Source organism: Mastigoproctus giganteus, chromosome 12 (genome assembly GCF_048544385.1).
Source record: "Mastigoproctus giganteus isolate SK-2022 chromosome 12, ASM4854438v1, whole genome shotgun sequence".
Classification (NCBI taxonomy): Eukaryota; Metazoa; Arthropoda; class Arachnida; order Uropygi; family Thelyphonidae; genus Mastigoproctus; species Mastigoproctus giganteus.
The window spans coordinates 16,438,527-16,464,932 of NC_143586.1; the positions used below are offsets into that span (position 1 = coordinate 16,438,527).

Here is a 26,406-nt window from a genome sequence, read left to right on the forward strand (position 1 = left end):
ACACCTCTTTTCTCAATTTGAATTTATGCCCTCTCAAATGATTATTCTGAGCAAGAGGAAGAATTCCATCAGCATTGAGCATGCTCAAACTATTCAAGGCTTTATATACCTTTATACACCTCCACACACTAATTTGCAAAACTTAAGCCTTTCTTCGTAAGAGCAACCCTTTGTTCCATTCACTAATCTTGTCGGCCTTCTCAGTACTACTCATTCCAACAGCTCTACATTCTTCTTAAAATGAGGCCTCCAGACCTGTATACAGTACTCAAGGTGTGGCCTGACCATTGCCTTATATAAGGGGATAATCACCTCCATATCCCTGCTAGAAAAATTCCTGTATATCATTGACAAGACACTATGAGCTACTCTTGGACTGTCTGCACTGCTCAGAAAACTTCATATCTGCCTGCACAATTATCCCAGGTCCTTTTCATTCTCTACCACTGTCAGTGTAGTACCACAGAGTCAATACGTCACTCTGGGGTTGCTGCTTCCCATATGTAGTACTTTGAGTACTGTATAGAGGTCTGGAGTCCTCATTTTAAGAAGGATGTAGAGCTGATGGAACGAGTACAGAGAAGGGCAACAAGATTAGTGAATGGAACAAAGGGTTGCTCTTACAAAGAAAGGCTTAAATTTTGCAAATTACAGTGTCTGGAGACTAGGCACCTGCAAGGTGATCTGATTGAGGTGTATAAAGCCTTGAATGGTTTGAGCATGCTCAATAGTAATGAGATTCTTCCTCTTGCTCAGAATAATCACCTGAGAGGGCATAAACTCAAAGTGAAGAAAGACAGTTGTAGGATAGATGTGCGGAAGTTTGCCTTTAGCCAGTGGGTAGTTGATTGGTGGAACAGACTTCCATCTTTTGTTGTGGAAGTTGATAGCCTAAATAAATTAAGGCTGAGCTGGACAGGTATTTGGAATGAACAGAGGGGTGAAATGGGAGCGTGTTTTTTTTTTTTTTTCTGGCTGATGCTGCATAAACTTGCTTTCTTGCATCATATGCCTCTACTAATGCTAACTCCAGTCTGCTTCACTTTTCTAGCTGCATGGACCCAGCTGGTCGAGATGATATGCTTTTGTGATTAAAATTACTAATGATTAGACATCGAAATGCATGCACTAAAAAAAACAGGTTAAATATGCACTAAAATAAAGCAATGAAAATTGCAATATGATTCGAGTGATGGCAAAATTAGCCAGCTATGCTTGGAGATGTTCTGCCTGCAAAACATCTCAGTCCTTTTGGAAGGGAAGTTTTCTGGCAGGGTACAAGATTTCGGCTGCCAATTTAATGACCACTGTAGAGTTCACCTCTGTAAGTAAACATATGGCTGTTGATTACTACCAGTACTTCTGAGATGTATGAACATGGAAGTTGCTGACTGAGCCAATTCAGCTCAGAGGTCCTACTCAAGTGGTGCAGGTTGATGAATCTCTCCTGTCCAAAGCAAAATATCACAGAGTAAGATTTCTGAAAATACAGTGATGGGTTTTTCAGAGCTTACAATGTAAACTGAAAAATGGGATTTGTCTGCATGGTCAACAGGAGAGATTCTAAACTCTGCTGCCTGTAATTGAAAAAATAGTTGTAGCTTTATAGTTTCCAATGAATCAGCAGCATATTAGGAATCCTGAAAACACCAAATAAAAATTACATTCACAATATCAAGAATTACGGCTGCAACTTCAGAAATCCTGATGCCAGCTACCACACCAATAACATAGAAATGAGTCTATTCAAAAAGAGTCAAATCTGTTTTCACAAAAAATTAACAGAACTAGTGACAGTATGACTGCCAGCTATTTAAATTATTTCATGTAGAATGAGCCCTTGACACCACCTTCCAAAATACATATAGTAATATGCTATTATATATTGCACAATACTGTTAAGGGGTATCGTTGTGCAATATGATTACATTTCCTTTTGTATTTTTTTGTATGTATTTTTTATCTTGTTATATGTATTTTCATATGTATATATATACTGTGTATATATATATATATATATATATATATATACACAGTATATATATGTATTTTTTTATACATCAATATGTATGTATTTTTTTTTTATTAGTGAATGGGTTAGTACCTATGCACCAAGTTCTGTTCATAGTGAACTGCCGAAGTAGATAATTGGCATCATTTTAATTGTATCTCATATAGTGAATACCTCCACAACGAGTTGCCACAGTATTGCACTACCTCGAATAAGTAACACTTCACCATTGGAGAAGACTAAAGTTACTTATTCTTGGCAGATACCACCACTCAGACAGCACCGTTTCAAGGCTAGTTGGCCTCTCCTCAGTGGGCAAGTAGGTACATGGTGTTACAATCATGACAATCCAGTTATGAAGTTTAACTCCACAATATGAGAGATGCCTGATGATGTGCAATAGTATATACTAAGGTGATTATTTTGCATAAAGAATGAGACTATGCTTAAGTTAGTGCCAATGGGTACCTACCCAGTTGTTGTGAAGGTATTCACAATATGAGATACAATTAAAACGATGCCAATTATCTACTTCAGCAGTTCACTACAAACAAAACATGGTGCATTGACACTAACCAGTGCTGGCTGAAAGCAAACTTCTGCACATCTATCCTGCAACCATCATCATCATCAGCCATTTTCAATCCACTGCAGGATGAAGGCCTCTCCAGCAACTTTCCAGTTCCTTCTGTTTTGAGCACTGGCCATCCATTTACTATCCATAAACTCATGAATTTCATCTATCCATCTCCACCTTTGTCTTCCAGGTTTTCTTCTAGCTCCTCTTGGGTACCATTCTGTTATTTTCTTAGTGTGTCATCATGTCTTTGAGCTATGTGTCCTGCCCAGGACCATTTTAGTTCTTTAGTTTTGATAAGAATGTCCTTTACTTGAGTTTGCTGCCTAATCCATGTGTTTCTCTTCTTATCTAACAATCTGATTCCCAATATAATTTGTTCCATTCTTTGCTGTGTAGTTCTCAGCTTCTCTTCCATTCTTTTGCTGAGTGCCCAAGTTTCACTTCCATAAGTCATGGTGGGGAGTATACATTGGTTCATTATTTTACATTTCAGACAAACTGGGATATTGTGACTATATTTCCTGAATGCTATCCATCCAAAATTTATTCTTCCCTTGACTTCCAGCCATTTATTATTATTACAGCTAATAACTTGTCCCAGATAAGTATATGAATCCGCCTTTTCAATTACTGCTCCTTCAATCATTATTTCCCTTTCTGTGGCATACTTGTTCATCATTACTTTTGTTTTAGCCATATTCATCTTTAGTCCAAAATCCTTACTAAATGTGCATAACTGATTAAGATTTTACTCTAATTCTTTGGGATCGTTGCTTATGACCACAATGATATCCTGCAATGATAAGCCATGATATCCTGCAACCATCCTTCCTCAACTTGAATTTATGCCCCCTCATGTCTGTCTCCATCTCAGCAAGTGGAAGAATTCAGCTTACTCAATCCATTCAAGGCTTTTAAACACATTCAAAGCCTTAAACATATTGATCAGATCTCCTTGCAGGTGCCTAGTTTCCAGATACCGCAATCTGCAGAAATTACATCTTTCTTGGGGAGAGCACCCCTTTTGTTCCCCCCTCACTAATCTCATTGCCCTCGTCTGCACCCATTTCAACAGATCTATATCCTTCTTAAAATGAAGCTTTCACATCTGTATTCAAAATGTGGCCTACTATTGCTGTATACAATGGAATGGAATAAATGAGGCTTCCACACCTATATTCAAAATGTGGCCTACTATTTCCATATACAATGGAATAATCACCTCCTTATCCCTGCTAGTGAAATTCCCATATATCTCTGACAAAATTCCACAAAATATCCTAGAAGCCTGTTTGCACTGTTCAGAAAGCTCCACATTGCTCATTTGGTATGTTATTCTAGGACGTTATTTATTTTTTAGTATCATTTATTTTTTAATAAAAAATTTGGCCAATAAGTGCAGCACTCAGATTTCTTCTCTTCACAAAGCACACATATAAGGAGGTCACCATCTATTATACATATTATTATTACTTAATGATAACAAATTGCAAGAACCCAAAAACAACCATGCACCCAACTCCCAAGATACCACTGCACTCAAAAACAAAATATACTTTCTATTCTTTTGTAAGTGACTGCAGAAATTTTTGTATATCATAAACACTATAAAAATAAATAAATAAGGACTTTTTATACTCCAGCTTTGTTTGTTTGTTTGTTATTTGGTTTTTAGGAGCATTACTTTTATACTCCAGCACAACTACATAGGTGAGTGAGATTGTGACTAATGATTTTGAAAAGAATACCAATGATTGTAATTAGCAGTCCCATGAGCTTGTACCATATTCAAATATCCATAAGCACTAGGTCTTATATTAGATAATAAATCATCTTTTCAACTCCCACTGCTGCAAAATGCAACAGAGCGAGGTGAAAGGTTTAGCAAATCATACTTGCCAAACAGAAATATTAATCCATTTCAGTATGATCAGCAACTAATTATATTTTGTACGTAATTTCAATTTGCTAATTTCATAATTAGAATTATTGTAAACTAATAAGTTTGTTTCTTTTGACAATTGTCATAAAATAATGATCATAAATACAATTCAGGAATTTATCCCAAAACATATAAATCTTTAGGATTAACCCATATCTAAATTATCTCATAATCAGCAGTGATAAGTTTGGCTATAAATAATACTGATTAAACAGGATAAATAACATTATGTGCTTAAGTAAAATGACATAAGCACAATTTTAAAGAACACATACAAAACCAAGGGCTGTGACCATGTTCACGTGTTCCTATTTATAATCGAGCACATGTAAAGAAAAAATGAAAAAATAACTGTGATTTCATATTAAGTCAGAATGTAGGCCTATAAGTTTATAAAGTTCTTTTATGTTGTGTTTAGTAATCAGTAGAATTAACAAGATCTAAGCAATCAAGCAATTTACCTTGAAACATTCCCATTTATCCTAATTTCAGTGAAAACTAGAATCTGGTCAATGATAAAATAATTTGGTCTTAAAAATGTCTTTTGGGAAATTGTTAGTTTGTTATTTGGTTTTTAGGAGCATTAGCAACTAAGGCCATATTGCTCCGGGATATGCGGTGGTCATTCCCTGACCTTTCCGCATCCTCCGTATTTGGTGGTGACGGGCTCGAACCCCGGTCTGCTGCTCCTTTCCACCTGGCTACGGAGGCGCCACCTCTTTTGGGGAAGAACTCCTTCCAACATCAGTTCATATGATAATTAACTGAAAATTATAATTTAAAAACTGTAAATCATGTAAAAACAAAGGAATAAAGCAATTCAATAAGAAATAAAGCCCAAAAGTAAAAAATAAGATGACACGGCAGCATTGAATCAATCATAATCTATTTGGTTAGTCATTTCATTATGGGACTAATTATAAAATTGTTAATCAAAGTTTACTTTACTACTTCACAAATTACCCCGGGGGGGGGGAGCTCACATGAGTATGGGCTTGGCCCATCCAAGGTCCTGAGCTGGATATCATCATTCTCCTCTTTTTTGGTGATTCCCTTCTACTTCTGACTCTTGTTCTCTCTCTCTCTCTCTCTCTCTCTCTCTCTCTCTCTCTCTCTCAGGGCTTTTGGCCAAAAGCCTCAGGCTAATGATTGCACTATATGGCTAATGATAATAATAATTTTACTTTTAATAAATGAACTGATGTTAAATTGATCTCTTAGTTCTTAACTCAGAACCTCATTGTACTGCATCACTGAAGACCGGGAGAGCAATTTTTGATTAATATATGCAGTCATACCTTGTAAACTACATATTCTCTCAAGTTTGTATGGTATAAAATCATACTATCACTATCTAAGACAAATAAATGGGTAGCAGGTAAAAAATAAATACTAAAATAAAAATGGAATTATTTAATTTTTATATCATACTAAAAAAAAATTCTTTTGTTCCTGAGAAACCTTAATGTTTTCATTTAAATCAAGCTCCTGTATTTTACAAATTGTTTTTGTTAATTAGTGGGGGGGGGAAGAGTTATAGTTGTCTTTAGTTTATTGGCCTTCGTAGCCGAGTGGTCAGGAGCGGGAGTGCAGTAGCACACGCTCTTTGAGTAGACCAGGGTTCAAGCCCCTGACCGCTGAATACGGCCAATCTGCCAACCCGCACTGGACCAGCATGGCAGATTACGGTCCATTTCCCTCAACATGAATTGTTGAGGAGGCTTCCATCCTGCAGTGGGTTGATAATAGCTGCACTTTACCTTTTAGTTTATTGTACATTTAAACGTGTTAAATCATTTTTTTAATGAGTGAGTGTGGGTGGGGGAGGGGGAAATAAATTTTATTTTTTATTTTTTTCAAAATATAAATAATGGTTATAACACTAATACATTATTTTTGCTGTCTGAAAATTATAGGCAAAGTTTTATTCTTTATTCTCTACAAAGACCATTGTCAATTTTTAACCATGCGTCAGAGTTTTCAAAAGAAGGAAACTTAAGTGTTACAATAAAGCATATCATATTTATTTTGATGTTAAAATTTGTAAGAAAGAAAAATCATGTACTCTACATCTACCACTGCAGATTTAAAATGTGTGGCAACAACTTATGAAAGACAAAAATCCTCTGCATTTGACGTATCTAGGATGTGGCATGAACCTGAAGACCACAAATCAGATTACTATTTTAGATATTTAATATTACAGGGTATAGCATCAAGAAAAAAGCTACAATACAATATCCAAATCTGCCACCAACTATTTTTTTCTATTACCCCACAACAAACATTAGCATTAGTACATATGATGCAAGAAAGCAAGCATATACAGAATCAGCCAAAAAAAAAAAAAAAAACCCTTCCCATTTCACCCATCCATTCACTCCAAAGGTTTGTCTAGTTCAGTCTTAAATTTATTCAAGCTGTCAACTTCCACAATGACAGATGGAAGTTTGTTTCATTAATCAACCACCCGCTGGCTAAAGGCAATTTCTGCACATCTATTCAACAACTGTCATTCCTCAAATTGAATTTATGCTTCCTCAGATGCACAATCTGAGAAAGAGGAACACTCCCATCAGCATTGAGGTTGTTCAAACCATTCAAGGTTTCAAACCAGATCACTTTGCTGGTGCCTAGTCTTCAGATGCTACAATTTGCAGGACTTAAGCCTTTGTTGTTAACAGCAACCCTTTGTTCCACTAACTAATCTTGTGGCCCTTCTCTGTACTCATTCTAGCAGCTCTACATCTTTCCAAAAATGAGGCCTCCACACCTTTAACATTAGCATTAGAAGAGGCATACGATGCAAGAAAGCAAGCTTATTTTTTTTTTTTTTTCTGGCATCAGCCAGAAAAAAAAAACGTTCTCATTTCACCCCTCTGTTCGTTCCAAATACCCGTCCAGCTCAGCCTTAAATTTATTTAGGCTACCAACTTCCACAACAAAAGATGGAAATCTGTTCCACCAATCAACTACCTCCTGGCTAAAGGCAAACTTCCGCACATCTGTCTTCCCTACAACTGTCTTTCCTCAATCTGAATTTATGCCCTCTCAAGTGATTATTCTGAGCAAGATAAAGAATCCCATCAGCATTGAGCATGCTCAAACCATTCAAGGCTTTATACACCTCAATAAGATCACCTCAAAGGTGCCTAGTCTCCAGACACTGTACTCTGAAAACTTAAGCCTTTCTTCGTAAGAGCAACCCTTTGTTCCATTCACTAATCTTATATCCCTTCTCTGTACTTGTTCCAACAGCTCTACATCCTTCTTAAAATGAGGTCTCCAGAACTGTATACAGTACTCAAGGTGTGTCCTGACCATTGCCTTATACAAGGTAATAATCACCTCCTTATCCCTCGTATAAAAATTCCTGTATATCATTGACAAGACACCATGAGCTACTCTTGCAGACAATCTGCACTGCTCAGAAAACTTCATATCTGCCTGCACAGCTATCCCCAGGTCCTTTTCATTCTCTACCACTGTCAGTGTAGTACCACAGAGTTGATACGTTACGCAGGGGTTACTGCTTCCCACATGTAGTACTTTACATTTGTCAATGTTAAACTTCATTTGCCACCTCTCGGCCCATCTGCTCAACTTTTCTAGATCCTGTTGCAACAGCATACTGTCATTACTGTCCTTAACAACCCTGCGAACCTTTGTATTGTCTACAAACTTGGACATTAAGCCTGATATACCATCATCAATATCATTTATAAATACAGAAAACAACAATAGACTCAGCACTAAACCCTGAGGGACTCCACAAAGAGCAGTGTCCATTGATTACAACTCTCTGTCTTCTCACACTCAACCATCCCTTTATCCATAGCAGCAATTTGCCTCCAATGCCACACTGTTCCAATTTGTGCAGCAGTCTTCCATGTGCAACAGTATCAAAAGCCTGTCTAAGATCCAAATATATGATATCAAAGTTATTTCCTGCATCCAGTTCCTTTGTGACCACATTATAGTATCCAATCAAATTGGTCAGACAAGACTTCCCCTTAACAAAACCATACTGTGTCAGAGCTATAACTAAAGTCTTGTCTAGATGATCCTGTAGTGCATCTTTAACCAGTGCCTCCATTAATTTCCCTGGACAGAAGTTAAACTAACAGGCCTATAATTATTTGTGTCACCCTTTGATCCTCCTTTGTGAATTGGGGTCACATTTTCACATCTTCAGTCCATGGGTACCTCCCCTGAGTCCAAGGAAGCTCTTATAATTATGGCTAAGGATTTGCTTACTTACTTTGCTGCCTTCTTCAATAAAACTGGATAGATCCCATCCACCCAGAGTGCCTTTCTTATGTTTAATCTTCAACAATTTCTCCTCCACTTTCCTCTCAGTTATTACAAAATCATCTAGCTCACTGCCACAGTTTAATTCACCTTTGTCATTCCCCTTCCTGAATAACTCCTCATGTGTGAATGAAGATGCAAAATACTCATTTCGTTTGTTATCCACCTGAGCAGGATTATCAACAGTTGAACCATTGATATCCAGTGGACCAATCTGATTCATCCCTTTCCTTCTAGAGTTTACATAGGTAAAGAACTCTTTGCTGTTTTTCTTTGCATCCTTTGCCAAAGATTTCTCATAATCTGCTTTTGCCTACCTAACCTCCTTTGTGACTTGGTTACAGACCAGGTTATATCTATCATAGGCTTCCATGTCACCCATTAATTTATATGTATCCCATGCATTTTTCTTCTCTGCCACATGTCTCATTAGTTCATCTGACATCCATTTAGGCCTAAACCTTGAACAATATTTCTTAGTTGGTATGTAAAGCCTAGTAGCTTCCAAGATAAGTTATTTGAATGCTTCCCATTTTGAATTTGCTGTTGTTAACATCATCAGTTGGTTCCACCGTATAGAATTTAAATACTGTCTCAGACCACCATAGTCACCTTTACGAAAGCAAAAACCCTTCCCTTTACTCCTGATGGTAGTTACCTCTTTGAGTAAATCCCACTTGAGCACACTGTGATCACTGCCATCTAGTGGTTCCTTTATCTGCAGATTCTTAATGCATGAAGAATCACTACTGATAATCATATCAAGAGTATTACTCCCTCTAGCTGCCTCCCAAACATGCTGATGTAGAAAACAATCATCCAATAAATTCACAAAAGCCTTGTTAGTGTGTGAGTGATCATCAATGGGCCACTTGTCTCTCTAAGAAAAGTACTTCTGCAACTGATACAAATAAAATTTGGACTACCGAAACAGCTTGTTAAGACCACATAAAGTGTTAGGCTGTTTTCAGGACATTGTTTCAAATTTTCTAAGGTAACTGATGTTAAACTTCACATTTGTATTTTTGATGGACCACAAAACAAAGTTCTGCTGAAAAATGATAATTTCACAACTTCCATGTCTCAGAAAATGTAGGGGCTTGGTTAGCCTTTAAGAGTGCAATGAAAAACTTTTTAAGCACTTTGAAATCAAAGAAGTCCACATTGTGGGGGGCAAGAACAACTATGAGTAGGGCAAATAGGGTTTTGATGAAGCTGTGATAGGTCTAGCAAGCCAAGGGTGGATAACTATGTGTTTTTAAAACCAAGGAAACCAGGAAAACTTGACAGAATTCTGCAGTTAACGACAATGGCAAATAGACACGAGACTTGGAACACTAAACGTTGTAACTTTAAATGGGAAGGAGGAAGAGTTAGTAGATGTAAAGTGAAATGGAGGGGCAAAGAACAAAAGGAGTAGGAAAGAGTTATAAACTTTGTTGGACAGAAAATGAAGAAAGAGTCGAAAAACAGTGGGATAGTAGTGAGCCCAGAATGGAGGAAGACAGTTGTGGAGATTAACCAAAATAAATTACGTGATGGTGGAGATCAGGATGATGGTAAGGCAGAAAGTGATCAACATTCTGCAGGTGCATACACCACAAACAAGATGTGAAAGCAAAGAAAATGTTATGATTAAGTTCATAACTTAATGAACTTAATCATAAGTTCATTAAGTTATGGAGAAGAAATGGAGAAGTATTTAAAGGAAGAAGATCAAATTGTTATGGGGATTTTAATATGCAAGTTGGTGTACATAGAAGAGAATATGAAAGAGTTTTTGGCAAGTTTGGAAAAGGGGAGAAGGAATGAAGAAGGGAAAAAAGAATGTTGGACCTATACAAAAGGAATGGATGGTTTCAGAAACAAGGCAGTCACAGTTATAGAAGGTCTACTGGAATGGGATGCAGAAGTCAATAATTTACTATATATTGATAAGTAATGACCTTTGGCTGAGAATGAATGATATTAAGGTGCTCTAAACTGCACGCAACTTGCCATCCTGACACAGCTGCATCATCACCTACGCATGTCAATCTTATCTGATGCAATCTGTAAGAAATATTGCCATATAATTATGTTATTCGGACAACAATTACAATTTTAAGGGGCGATGCACTTTCTTTTAACACCAGTGTAGTCAGAATCCCATCAGAACCTAGCTTACTCAATCCATTCAAAGCCTTAAACACCTCAATTAAATCTTGAAAGTGCCTAGTTTTACAAATGCTGCAGTTTGCAAAACTAAAGCCTTTCTTGAAAAGCGCAACCTTTGGTTCCCCTCACTAATCTCATTGCTCCTCTTTACACCATTCCAACAGATACATATCCTTCCTAAAATGAGTCTTCCAGCACTGTATGCAGTACTCAAGCTATAGCCTAACCATTGCTATATACAATGGGATAATTACCTCCTTATTTCTGCTGGCAAAATTCCTGTATATTGCAGACAAAACTCCATGAGGTGTCCTAGCAGCCCATTGGCACTGCTCAAGGAACTTCCTGTCTGGCTGCACAATTACCCTCTGATCTTTCATTCTCCACTACTCTGAGTGTGTATTACACAGCTGGTATGTTATTCTGGGATTACTGCTACCCATATGCAGTATCTTGCATTTGTCAATGATAAACTTCAATTGCTACTTCTCAACCCATCTGCCTAATTTTTCTAGATCTTGATTTTGTTTGTTTGTTATTTGGTAAACAGGAGCATTAGCAACTAAGGCCATATTGCTCCGGGATATGCGATGGTCATTCCCTGACCTTTCCGCATCCTCCATATTTGGTGGTGATGGGCTCGAACCCTGGTCTAATCAAGAAGCGTGTGCTACGCACTGCTGCTCCTTCCCAACTGGCTATGGAGGCACCCTTAATTTAGTAACATACCTTGGTTACTGTTGGTAATCACCCTGCCACCACTTAGATGCTAAGCCTGATATACCATCATCACTATCATTAATAGAAACAGAAAACAATAATGGCCTAGCACTGAACCCAGGATAATTATATTACAAAAAGAAGCCTAAATAGAACAATGGCAATGATAACTTCTTGTTGTCTTCTCAATCAATCAATCATCCATTTATCCACAGCAGTAACTTGCCCCTTGTGCTATGCTGCTCCAATTTGTTCAGCAGTCTTTCATGTAGAGAAGTTTAAAAAGCTTCCTGAAATCTGTGTATAATGTCAAAATTATTTTTTTCATCCAGTTCCTTTGTTACTGCATCATGGTATCAAATCACCTCTTAACAAATCCATGCTGATAACTGTTCTTTGTTTTTGAATCCATCTAAGACAAAGAGCAGTTATCATTGGCACTGCTCTTCTTAGGCTACTGCTATTAGTGTAGTAGTTCCCCAGGATTCAATGCTGGGCCCATTGTTTTCTGCATCTATTAATGATAATGACGGTGCTGTATAACTGATTACTTCTTTAACCAGCAACTCAGTTAATTTCTCTGGAATAGAAGTCAAGCTAACAGGCCTGTAATTACTCATGTCACCCTTTCATCTGCCTTTGTGAACTGGGAATACATTCACACTCTAGTCCATATGGACCTTTCTGAATCTAAGACTGCTCTCAAAATGATGGCTAAAAGTTTGTCTTAATATAATTGGAGAGTCATATCCACCCAGGTACCTTTTTTTTTTTTTAGATTTGGCTTCAAGAATTTATCCTCCACTCGCCTCTCATTTATTACAAAATCATTTAGCACCATGTTATAAGTTGTTACACTTTTAGCATCACCTCTTTCTAAAAATTTCCTTATGTATGAATATAGATGCAAAATACCTGTTCAGTTTGTCAGCATCCCGAGCAGGATCATTAACAGTTAAATGATTCACATCTGGCAGATCAATGAGATTCATCCCCTTCCTTCCAGCGTTTACATATATAAAGAAGTCTTTGCTGCTTTTCTTTGCATTCTTTGACAGAAACCTCTCGTAATCTGCCTTAGCTTAACTATGCCTGAAATCTTAACTAACCTGCTTTGTGACTTGACTGCAGATTACTTTATACGTAGACTTCTGCGTCACCTGATAATTTATATAAATCCAATGTATTTTTTTTTCTCTGCCACAGGTCTCAACAGTTCATCTGACACCCATTTAAGTCTTAGCATTGAACAGTATTTCTTGGTTGGCATAAAATGACTAGTAGCTTCTACAATTATTTCCCATTTAGAATTTGCTGTTGGTAATAAAAAAGACCTGGGAGTAATTGTGCAGTCAGATATGAAGTTTTCTGAGCAATGCAGACAGGCTACCAGGGCAGGTCATGGGATTTTGCCAATGACATATAGAAATTTTGCTAGCAGGGAAAAGGAGGTGATTGTCCCTTTGTATAAGGCAATGGTCAGGCCACACCTTGAGTGTGTACAGAGAAGGGCAACAAGAAGAATGTAGATTTGCTTGAGTGTGTACAGAGAAGGGCAACAAGATTGGTGAGGGGAATGAAGGGATCCTCTTACCAAGAGAGGCTTAAGTTCTGCAAATTGCAGTGGCTGGAGACTAGGTACCTGCATGGTGATCTGATTGAGGTGTATAAGGCCTTGAATGGGTTGAGCACGCTGAATTCTGATGGGATCCTTCCACTTGTTCAGATTACGAACCTAAGGGGGTATAAATTCAAATTAAGAAAAGACATATATAGAATAGATGTGCGGAAATTTTCCTTTAGCCAGCGGGTGGTTAATTGCTGGAACAAACTTCCATCTGTCGTTGTGGAAATTGATAGGTTAAATATATTTAAGGAAGAACTGGACAGACATTTAGAGGGAATGGTGTGATTTTTTTTTTTTTTTTGGCTGATGCTGCATAAGCTCATACACTTGCTTTCTTGTATCACATGCCACCACTACTACTACTACGTCATCAGTTGGTTCCACTGCATAGAATTTAAAAACTGTCTGAGACCACTGTAGTCGCCTTCATAAAAGCAAAAGTCCTACCCTTTGCCCTTGACAGTAGTAACATCTTTCAGAAAATCCCACCTCAATACACTGTGATCACTGCTACTGATTCATGTATTGGCAGATTCTTATTTCATAATGAGTCTTCTGATAATCAGATCAAGAGTATTACTTTTCCTGTTGCCTCTAATATTCTGGTGTAGAGAAACAGTCATCCGATAATCCATAAAAGCCTTGCTGCTGTGTGAATGATCAAGCCACAATTTCCACTCAATATGTGGAAAATTAAAATCCCCATTATAAGACAATCTCATTTACTGGCCCAAATTATTTGTCTGTATAGCTCTTCATTATTCACATCACAGGCATTAGGCCCAAGACCTACTCTCTTTTTTTTTTTTTTTTTCTTTTACCTGAGTGGCTATGTCACCAAGACCACTCAACATTGCACTGGCTACCCATGTCAAATGGATGCACTGCCTTCAATTTAATATTCTTCTTAATTAACAGTATAAATCCCCCCCTTCCATCCTTTCTATACACATTGTACATATTAAAATCTTATATCTGCAACCATATCTCCAATATCCTTACAATAACCACATTTGATGACTTAACTAGCAGTGTGAAATTAGTAGTACAAATGATGCAATCAACAAGCTTATATGTAGAATCAGTAAAAAAAAAAAGAAAAAAAGAGAAAACACATACTTCTTCCACCCACACCCTCCAAGAATTTGTCTAGCTCTTCCTTGAATTTATTCAAACCATACAATTGCACAACAACAGATGGAAGCCTGTTCCAACAATTATCCACCTGCTGGCTGAAGGCAAACTTCCACACATCTATCCTTCCTCAGAATCAGAAATTCATCAGATTTATTTACTATGCTCCTAACATTAGTGTACTTGAAAATAAGTATACTCAACTGTTTCTATTCTTAGTAGCCACTTAATACAGCCATGTATTTCTTTGTTTCATGAGAACTCCAGGCAGGCCTTGAAATCCCAACATCCTGCTCTCCATGTTGCTGCACATTCCAACAGAAGCAATATAAGAATCACTTACACTGCTACCTGCGACTGCTGTTAATCTATTAGTCTGTGTATCCTCCAAACTATCAGTTTTCCGATCCACCTAACTTTGCCTTGATAGCAATAGCAAATATTCTGCACTCCCCTTCTATTGAATGTATCCCAACCCTATAGAAACAGTCCATGCTGAGAAAAATTCTATCTCATGAGTCCTGCGGTCTCTCCAGAGTGATATTGATTGAGAAAGCTCTCATTGTGTTCTCTCTCTCTCTCTCTCTCTCTCTCTTCTATCATGTCTGGGATTGCAGACATTTTCAAATTTAATCCTAACTTGCATCTTTTTCTCAACACTGCCCTGCATTTGTTAAGTAAATTCTCATATCTCCTATATCAACTTTTTTGTCCTTAAATGATGATTGCTGCTCTATTAGATTATTGATATTTGCCCTAGACATCTGTGTGTTTGAGCACAAAAGAATTTCAAATAAGCACAAATTCATCCCCATGTAAAATAGTACCCGTGTATATTATCATTCAAAATACATATGTTTTACTACATCTCCAAAAAATTTACACAAAAGATACTGCATAAAAAAATATATATATATTTTAACTGTATACTAGTAATTAAAATACCTGCCAACTGCAAAAAAGAAACTAACAGCATATTCCTCTAGCTTATAAGATATCCCAAAACATTAGTCCCATTTCACACAGCCATTCACTCCAAATGCCTGTTCAGCTCAGCCTTAAATTTATTTAAGCTATCAACTTCCACAACAAGTGATGGAAGTCTGTTCCAGCAATCTACTACCCGCTGGCTAAAGGCAAATTTCTGTACATCTATTCTACAACTGTCTTTCCACAATTTGAATCTATGCCCCCTCAGGTTCTTAATCTGTGCAAGAGGAAGAATCCCATCAGCATTGAGCTTGTTCAACCCATTCAAGACCTTATACACCTCATAAATAAAATGATATTCAAAGCAAAAAGAGAAACTCCCAAAAAAAAAAATTGCATAATTGAAACAATCCAGTAATAATTAAAAATTTGTTGAAATAACAAACACTGAAACCTGCATGGAGCATAATCTGCCTTTAATTTCTTTAAGAATTACAGATTATTCTCAGATATTTTTGCAGTACTTCTTGTACCACTTCTTCAGCACCAGCAAACACAGCAGAACTGGTAAATTATGGTGATATGATTTATAAAGTTCTTAATTTTGATTACACATTATTATCTGTTAATTTTATTATATTATACATTATTACATGCTTCTTATTTTAGGTTATAGTTTAGTCTTGAATTAGTTAACAAATAGCTATTAGAACATCGAGTAAAGAATCAAGTTTTAAGAATTTTAAATTAGTTATTAATTTGGTTAATAAGATTAATAAAAATCAATTAACATTAAGTAAATGGATAACTATTAATACTTAAGTTCTTGTTATGCTGTCCTTATGATACTATCAGCCTAACATAACAAGAAAATGGTTTGCAATTTATTATATGTTCTGTATTGTACTCTTAAATTTGGAAAGTTCGGAGTTAAAACTCTGCTTAAGGTCTCCTAGGACCAATCTTAGGTTATTTTGTCACTGGAGGTGAGGGTATTTATTATTATTTTTTATTATTATAATTAGCCATATGGTGCAAGGAAGCCTGGGGCTTTTGCTGCACCAGCCAAAAAAAAAAAAAAAAAAAAAAAAAATTGAGTTACCCACACAGAGAGAGAAGGAAATCATCAAGAAAGAGAAGAATGATGCTTTGGATGTTGTCTGATTAGACATCTGTTTGGTGGCTAATCTTTTTGAGCATCTTAATTATGTGGGTGGGCTCAATATTATTTTTAAGGGGTTTTTTTTTGGGATATACTTATTGTGGTTCTTATTTTTGTTTTTTATCTGTTTCAGTACTGTGCTTTTGAAAATATGCATGTGGTTATTGTCTATCTGCATCCTTTGTTTCAGTTAATATTGTTTGTTATGCTGATACAGGCCTTATACCTTTAACTAAACCTCTATCTCATTTTCAAAGTTGTATTATTATTTAAAAACTGACATTATTTTCTATTTTCACTATAGTGAATTTATTATATTTGTTTACTCTCTATCATCATCCTTGTTATTACAAGGTCTTTTCTTATCTACTTTTTTTTTTTTTTTTTTTTTTGCCAATACAGCAAAAGCCTGTGGCTTCCTTGCACTATATGGCAAATGCTATTACTACTACCGCAGGTAAAGAAACCGCCTTCCAAGAAAAGTACGTTGGAATGTCCTCTCTTTTCACAAGATCCAAAGGAACTCCCGGAACATTTTCTTTCTTCTTTTACACAGACTAAATATCTCGCAATTTTGTTTACCAAACTGAGATCTTTATTATACAGATCTTATTTTTCATCTTTAAAAAATATCGCAATCAGATGACATAAGTACGTTTTTTACTCTCCGTTTACAAGCTGTTAACTTGGTTTTTGAACTTCTAAAACAGCCCAGTAAGGTATCCACTGGTGTTTCACCGTGTTCTTAATTATGTTTTCCATTTTTAGTGAACTCTTACTTTTTTTCTTTCCTCATGTATAAACTAACAGAATTTCCATTCTTCCGCGTCATACAATATTCATAATTGGAATGCACTAGACTAGGCTTAACCTTTAAAGTTCCCAATATTTCATGTTCTCAGCTGCACAAACCACACTAACCTACGATATGAATAGGGCTGTTACAAAAAGAAACGAATTGATGGTCGGCAACTATTATTTAAACAAGGCTATTACAGTAGACGACTGAGCGTTGGTTATCATGATCGAAACTGGTACAAATTGATACTTGGTCTAAAGCAGGGGTTCCCAACTTGGGATGCGTGTTGCAACACAAAAATAATACATCCTCAAAATTCCTTCTTATTAATATTTGGATGTAATTTTCATCTTCAAGTCTAATACGCTGAATTTACGTTTAGCGAATTTAAAAAAAAAAAATGTATTTTTAATTCGCGACCGCTGGTCTGGAGTTTAATTATTTCAAATAGATTAACCATTCCTAATTAAGATGATTATAATAATCCGATTAACCAGTCCAAATAAGAAGTAAACCAGCAGAATAAGCGAAAAAGATCCAGAACATTTTACCTGCTATTGGACACAACTGACCAATACATCATGGGCAGCCGCCCGAAAAAAAAAAGCAAGTTGTAGCCTGAACATCCTCCAATCACTCAGGGAATGAAAGGATTAACAAGTTATTGCTTTGCTTAACTAAACTGTGTTCCTTCTTAGGTTTGAAGTCTCGCTTATTCATATCATAACAGAAACTAGTTGATTCCCCCCCCCGCCACTTTTCGAGATGAATCATAACAGCTCCATAATGCGATCGCTTCACGATTCTTGCTTTTGTGCAATATGACAACATACATCAGCTGTGTATGTGGTGTGTTGTGTTGTGTTTGTTTATATGTGTTTGTATGTTTACACCTACCACAAAAAGAGATGAAAAGAAACATGTGAATGAATAAAGGACTTTAGAAATAGAGTATCATATACTGTACACTGTTCTGTTTTTATATTATTTCAATTATTAATATTTCTTAAGTTCATATATATATATATATATGCACACGCCCCTTTCGTCTCACTCAAGACTACATGATATTCTTCAAAGCATGATCTTTTTTTTCACTTACTGTTATTTAGCATGCTGCGATTCCTCGATCAAAAGTGCTTGACAGCAGTTCGCGCACAGCTGTTCATCCAACAGCAATGATTTGTTAATCCACAATTTTCTGCTCACATTTTGATACTAATTGATGCAATCGTTCAGTGGAGCACCAAAATGTTTTATTTTTTTTTCGTTTCTATACTTCAATAAAATATAAATGCAAGCTCAAAAAGTTTCGCGCATATTACGTAAGTTCATACAACATCACATACAATATAGTACATCACGATTTCCGGGTAATGGTGTCTCCAGTCACGTGATCGGAGTGTCCCCAGTTCCCGCTAGAGGATCTAAACAGCAACAACAAACACTCAGCTAAGGTCGATCAATTTCGGGCTTCGAGATTAGCTTAATTTGTTCCTCTTGGTAGGTTCCTCGTAAGTGTTATTTTTATCGTGTATAAAATGAAGTGTGACCTTTAAATTAGTTTATGATGATAACTAATGATAATTTTTTTTTATCTGTTTATAGGCAAAATGGGAAGAAGACCTGCTAGGTGGTATGAATCATTTCTATTTGACAGTCACATTGTGTAAACGTTATCGCATCTTAGTTTCGGTTTACTCATATTTATTCAGATTAAATTTTAATCATTATTTACAGTCCCAGTTATGATCCAAAAGAACCAACATAATCTAAAAACACGACTGAACTTTTGAAATTAATATTTAAGATCATTCTTAAATACAGGCTCATTCATGAATGATCAAATAGAAATAGTAGAAATAGAGGCATGTGCTGCAAGAAAGCAAGCATATGAGCTTATGTAGCATCAGCAAAAAAAAAAATAAATAATAATAATAAAATAAATTCACACAACCATTTCCTATAAAAGTTTGTCCAGTTCCTCCTTAAATTTATTTAAACTATCAACTTCCACAATGACAGATGGCCGGCAGGGCTAGCCAGGTAGGTAAAATGCCTGCTGGCAACCCAAAGGTCGCGGGTTCGAAACCCGCCTCGGGCTTGGATCAAAAGTATTGTAAAAACCTTGGGAGGTGCACTATGGCCACAGAAGCCGATGCGCCAACAACTACCAAAAAAAAAAAAAAAAAAAAATGACAGATGGAAGTTTGTCCCAGCAATTAATTATCTGCTGGTTAAGTAGAATCAGCTTATGTAGCATCGGCAAAAAAAAAAAATAATAATAAAATAAATTCACGCAACCATTTCCCATAAAAGTTTGTCCAGTTCCTCCTTAAATTTATTTATACTATCAACTTCCACAATGACAGATGGAAGTTTGTCCCAGCAATTAATTATCCGCTGGTTAAGGCAAATTTCCGCACATCTATTCTACAATTGTCTTTCCTCAATTTGCATTTATGCCTCCTTAGGTTCGTAATTTGCAAAAGTAGAAGAATCCCATCAGAATACAGTGTGCTCAACCAATTCAAGGCCTTATACACCTCAGTCAGATCACCTCGCAGGTGACTAGTCTCCAGCTGCTGCAATTTGCAGAATTTAAGCCTCTCTTGGTAAGAGGATCCCTTCATTCCCCTTGCCAGTCTTGTTGCCCTTCTCTGTACACGCTCAAGCAAATCTACATCCCTCTTAAAATGAGGCCTTAAGACCTGTACACAGAACTCAAGGCATGGCCTGACCATTGCCTTATACAAAGGGGAAATCACCTCCAATTCCCTGCTACAAAAATTCCTGTATATCATTGACAAAACCCCATGACCTGCCCTGGCAGCCTGTCTGCATTGCTCAGAAAACTTCATATCTGACTGCTCAATTACTCCCAGGTCTTTTTTATTTTCTACCACCCTAAGTGTAATATCACACATTTGGTACGTTCCTCTGGGGTTACTTCTACCCACATGCAGTACTTTGCATTTGTCAATGTTAAACTTCAGTTGCCACTTCTCAGCCCATCTGCCAAAATTTTCTAGATCCTGTTGCAGTAGCACACTGCCAATACTGTCATTAATAACCCGGCCAACCTTTGTATCATCTGCAAACTTCAACACTTAGTATGATTTACCTTCATCAATATCACTGATAAATATACAAAACAACAGGGGGGTCCAACACCGAACCATGTTGTAATCCACTAATAACACTAGTCCACAAAGAGCAGTGTCCATTGATTACCACCTGTCTTCTCCCACTCAACCACCCTTTTATCCATTTTAGCAACTTACCCTTAATACCATTCTACTGCAATTTGTACAATAGGCTTCCATACACAACAGTGTCAAAAGCTTTATTGAAATCCAAGTATATGATATCAAAATTATTTTTTTGCATCCAGTTCCTCTGTAACCACACATAGTATCCATTAAAATTTGTCAGACAAGACTTTCCCTTAAAAACCTATGCTGTGCGTGTGAATTATTGCTGCAGTCTTTTTATCATTATTAGTCATATGGTGCAAGGAAGCCTGAGTCTTTTGCTGCACCAGGCAAAAAAAATTTCTGAGTTACCCTGAAAGAGAGAGAAGGGAATCACCAAGAAAGAGAAGAATGATGGTATCCAGCTCAGAACCCTATCTAGATGATCCTGCAATGCATCTTTAACCAGTGACTCCATTATTTTATCCTTAACAGAAGTTAAACTAACTGGTGTGTAATTACTCGTGTCACCCTTCGATCCCCCCCTCTGTGAATTGGGGATATTAGTTAGTTAGTTATTTGGTTTTTAGGAGCATTAGCAACTAAGGCCATATTGCTCCGGGATATGCGATGGTCATTCCCTGACCTTTCCGCATCCTCCATATTTGGTGGTGACGGGCTTGAACCCCGGTCTAATCAAGAAGCGTGTGCTACGCACTGCTGCTCCTTCCCACCTGGCTATGGAGGCACCAGAATTGGGGATAAATTTGCACATCTCCAGTCTGTGTGGACTTCCCCTGAGTCCAAGGATGCTCTTATAATTATGGCTAAGCATTTGCTTAGTTCCTTTGCCATCTCCTTTAATATAACTGAAAAGATCCCATCCAACCCAGGATCCTTTCTTATGTTTAACTTCAACAATTTCTCCTCCACTTTTCTCTCAGTTAAAATACTCATTCGGTTTATTATCTACTTGTGCAGGATCATCAACAGGCGAACCATCGATATTAAATGGACCAATCTGATTCATCCCCATTCTTTAAGCATTTATATAAATAAAGAAGTTCTTGCTGTTTTTCTTAGCATCTTTTGCCAAAGATTTAACATAATCTGCTTTCACTTGCCTAATCTTCTTGGTAACTTGATTACAGGCAAACTTGTATCTGCCGTAGGCTTCTGTGTCTCTTGATAATTTATGTGAATCCCATGCATTTTTCTTTTCTGCCACGCATCTCATTAGTTCCTTTGGCAACCATTTAGGCCGAAACCTTGAACAGTATTTCTTAATAGGTATGAAAAGTGTAGTAGCTTCCACAATTAATTTCTTGAATGCTTCCCGCTTAGAATTTGCTGTTGGTAACATCATCAGTTGGTCTCACTGTACAGAATTTATAAACTGTCTGAGACCACTGTAGTCACCTTTATGGAAGCAAAAATCCTCTCCTTTACCCCTAATGGTAAATATATCTTTAAGTAACTCCCACATTGGTACAGTGTGATCACTGCCACCTAGTGGTTCCTTTAACTGCAAATTCTTCATTCACGAATGATCACTGCTGATAACCAGATCAAGAGTATTACCCTCTCAGGTTGCCTCTTGAACCTGCCACTGCAGAAAACAATCATCCAATATGGTCCTTGAGGTTGTCACAGACATTCTGTGACAACCTCATGTTGATGGAACTGATATTCGGGTGACATTCAAGTCAAGTGGACCCAATTTCTGTGATGTCCAGACAGTCTGTGACAGCCAAATCCCTCTGCTTGCACCTTCACGATGATGGGACTGTTAGTAATCCTGGTTATAACCTCCATGCACAAGCACACTGTGGGTGACCACCCAGGTGTGAACCAACATAAGCAGAGGTTGAGGTGTGGCACCCACACCAAATGGAGGAATGCCACCCCTCTGTGTTACCAGGCAATACTAGGTAGTAGATGACTCTCATCAACTGGTGCTATATCACCACTTTGCTTATTGGAGGCTTGAAGTGGTGGAACCCATGTTTAGTCTCCAGAGCTAAGTTATGTTCACCCCTTCCCCATCTCTTCCATCATGCAGTATGACTGATGACTTTTGAGGTTATGATGAACATCATGCGAGATCCAATCATCCTTACAGCTTTAAAACGGTGTTTGCAGGCTGGCTGCTAGTTAGTACACTGGTCCGAACCTATTGGTAACTCTTTAGAAGGCTTCCGGATCAGCTAGTGTATGATCTTGCTACCTCTACTCTGCCAGATAGTGACTGGAGGGAGTCCAAGTAGTGTGTATGCGGGGGAGGGGGGGATTGTCGAGGAGGCCACATTATGTCAAGGATTGGGGTATATTCTTACCATCCAAAAATTTCATTACTTCATACAGCATATCCCTCCCCCCACTTTTTCTTACTATTGAGTACACCATGAATTGTCAAACTAATAGAGTAAGCTTATCTGCAAAAAGACCTAAACCTCCCAAACACTTCCTAGTTTATTTCACAAATATATGAGGTCTCAATTCTAATCTCGATGATGTACATTTCCACTTCCAGTCTGCCAAACCCTATGTACTTTTCTTTTTTCACAGAATCTCAGTTATCAGTTGATTCAACTACTGCTCATCTCAGTGCCCAAATTATTCGCTGTATGATTCCTTTTGCCTCAAAGGTGGTACTTGTGCATATACCCATTCCAATATTCCCTGTCAGAGACTTGGTAATTTGGAATCTCCTCTTTTCTATCTTCTCTGGCTTAAAATCTCTCTACCTCATCGTTTCAAATTCATCTGTTGTCTCTACCATTCTCCCATCTCCACTAATCACTTTGAGCTCTTTGACTTCCTCTCTTTGCAACTTGACTTTCTCCAGTCCAACTTTCTTAACAGTGAGGTAATTTCCTTGGTGATTTTAATGTTCACAAATCCAGATGGCTTCTGTTTTCTAGTCACACCGACCCAGCTGGTTGAGATGCTGAGGTTTTTGCAATTACTAATGACCTTGCACAGATTGTTCATTTACCTGTCCTAACCATATAGCCAAAACGCTTGATCTTTTTCTCACAAACAACCCTTCTAAGTACACAGTTGAAGTGAGTGGTCCTTTAGGCAACTCAGATCACAACTTGGTGATTGTCTCTTCTCCAATGGAGCCTTTATCTCATGGCTATTCCCAACCTCATATTGTTTGGCATTACAAGAATGCAAAATGGGATGACCTGCGAGATTTCTTTTCCTTGGTCGGATTACTATTTCAAAACTTCTGATGTCAACGTTTGCTCAGATTGTATCAGTGAAATTATTCTTGCAGGAATGAAATCCTTTATTCCACACCCCACTTTAAAGTCTCATCTTTTATCTAAACCTTGTTTTTCCAATAAATATGCTAAGGCTGTTCAAGGAGAAGAATGTTGCATATCATAATTAAAAGACAGTTAAAACCCCAGCATTAGTGGACACACCATTAGTGGAGAAGTTAAAAGACAGAGATGGCTCTCTGTCTTTAACCTCTCCACTAATGCTGGTGTCCCCCAAGGTTCAGTTCTTTCCTCCACTCTTTTCCGCTTGTATATTAAAGACCTTCTTCCATTGACTGGAAATCCTGTCCATAGTTTTGCCAATGATAGCACGTTGCATTTCACTTTCCCTGCTCAATCAGCTTCAACTTTTCGAATATCCTCTATGAATTCCTTAAATGCCAATCTCCAGTTAGTTGATTTCAATCTTTCTAAAACTCAGTCTTGTCTTATATCTTGCAAAAAGGATTCTTCTGCTCCTATGCTTATCTTTGGTGACACTCCAATTTTTAGGCAAAATGATATATCCATTTTGGGAATTACCCTGACTTCTAATCCCACTTGGCACAAGCACATTACAAATATTGCTTCCTCCGCATCTAAAAAACTTGGTTTTCTCTATTGCTCTTGCCGTTACTTTTCTTCCAAATAGCTGTTCACTCTGTAAAAATCGTAAATCCGCACTACCATGGAATATTGTTCCCACATCTGGGGCGGTGCCCCAAAACCTCTCTCAGGCTTCTAGATTCTATTCAGAAGAGGGCAGTTAGGTTAATTAATGACTCCTCTCTAACAGAGTCTCTCGACTCTCTGTCTCATAGGTGTACTGTTTCTGCTGCATGCCTTTTCTATGGATGCTTCCATGGACACAGTTCTTCTCAATTGACCTCTATAATTCCTGCTCTCTCTTTCAAAACAAAACTTTCCTAACTTCAAACTCACAGAACCAACTTTTCATCTTCCTCGTTTATTCATTCAACTGCCATTTTCTGGAACAACCTTCCTTCATAAGTATTTCCTGAAAATTACAGAAAGTCTACAGAAGTTCAAGTCTAATGTCAACAAATATCTTCTTTCATCTTCTCAACCTCCAACCCAAGCACGGTACTAAGTACTATTGGTTCTAATACCTCTCGTGTTTGGGATTTCATAAAAAAAAAAAAAAAAAAAAAAAAATCCACAAAAGTCTTGCTAGTGTGCAAGTGACCAAGCCGCAAGTTCCAGTCAATATTATTCTGATGACATTCATCATTTTGCTCAGATGACACACACAACAGGCAAAAATTTAAATTTTTAAGGAGGTAGGGTGCAGGATAGCATTAGCATTAGTAGAGGCATATGATACAAGAAAGCAAGCTTATGCAGCATCAGCCAAAAAAAAAAAACCACTCCCATTTCACCCCCTCCGTTCATTCGAAATAGGATAGAAATAAGGGGGTTTGCCTTAGGCAAAATGTTGTGGAGGTGGGCAGTTTGAATAAATTCAAAGAAGAACTAGACATTATTGGAGGGAGGGGAGTGGACAAGTGATGTGAGAGGTGTTTTTTGTTGATGCTTTATAAGCTTGCATCTTATGCCACTAATAATAATAATAATTCTAAACCTGGACTTTGCCAATTTATTTTAATGAATTACTCCTTTCAGTTGGTTAGTGTATGTTAGATTTTACTCTTATTGAAAGATTTGTGTATATATCAATATACAGTAAAATCTCACTAAAGGTGGCAATAGTCAAATTATAGAATAATAATAATGCTCTTTAATAATCCCAAGTTACATACGTAGATCATATGGAAAACCCCAAAACAGAGACCAGCAATGCCTTTACATATAGGGAAAAAGCAACAAATCAATGATGAATGAATATTTTGCATCGACATTCACACATGAGGAGTTATTCAGCGAGGGGAATGCCAGAGGTGTATTCAACTCTGGCAGTAAGCTAGAGAATCTTGTAATAACTGAGAGTAAAGTGGAGGAGAAATTGTTGAAGATAAATACAAGAAAGGCACCTGGGGTGGATGGGATCTATCCAGTTATATTAAAAGAGGCAGCAAAGGAAGTAAGAAAACCCTTAGCCATAATTGTGAGAGCTCCCTTGGACTCAGGGGAAGTACCCATGGACTGGAGATGTGCAAATGTGACCCCAGTTCACAAAGGAGGATCAATGGGCGACACAAGTAATTATAGACCTGTTAGTTTAACTTCTGTTCCTGGAAAATTAATGGAGGCACTGGTTAAAGAAGCACTGCAGGATCATCTAGACAAGACTTCAGTTATAGGTCAGACACAGCATGGTTTTGTTAAGGGGAAGTCTTGCCTGACCAATTTGATGGGATACTATGATGCAGTCACAAAAGAACTGGATTCAGGGAATAACTTTGATATTATATACTTGGATCTTAGAAAGGCTTTTGATAATGTTGCACATGGAAGACTGCTGCACAAATTGGAACAGTGTGGCATTGGAGGCAAATTGCTGCTGTGGATAAAGGGGTGGCTGAGGGGGAGAAGACAGAGAGTGGTAATCAATGGACACTGCTCATCATGGACTAATGTTATTAGTG

General features: G+C 37.3%; 2 protein-coding genes across 3 annotated transcripts in view; one reads left to right on the plus strand and one right to left on the minus strand.

Annotated features, from left to right (window-relative positions):
• LOC150076729 (sorting nexin-29-like) overlaps positions 1–18,674 on the minus strand; it is a 275,665-nt gene extending 256,991 nt beyond the window's left edge. Inside the window, exon 1 of one of the 2 annotated variants that reach the window (XM_090386732.1) lies at positions 18,476–18,674. In XM_090386732.1, the coding sequence (XP_090242858.1) occupies positions 18,476–18,488 (13 nt within the window). In that variant the 5' untranslated portion in view covers positions 18,489–18,674. The remainder of the gene's footprint in view (positions 1–18,475) is intronic. The other variant, XM_090386733.1, reaches the window with a different exon arrangement.
• Positions 18,675–18,810: 136 nt separating this feature from the next.
• The window catches only part of LOC150076730 (large ribosomal subunit protein uL16-like), a 48,451-nt gene continuing 40,855 nt past the window's right edge, over positions 18,811–26,406 (plus strand). Inside the window, exons 1-2 of the mRNA XM_090386629.1 lie at positions 18,811–18,887; positions 18,982–19,009. Of these exons, the coding sequence (XP_090242755.1) occupies positions 18,987–19,009 (23 nt within the window). The 5' untranslated portion in view covers positions 18,811–18,887; positions 18,982–18,986. The remainder of the gene's footprint in view (positions 18,888–18,981; positions 19,010–26,406) is intronic.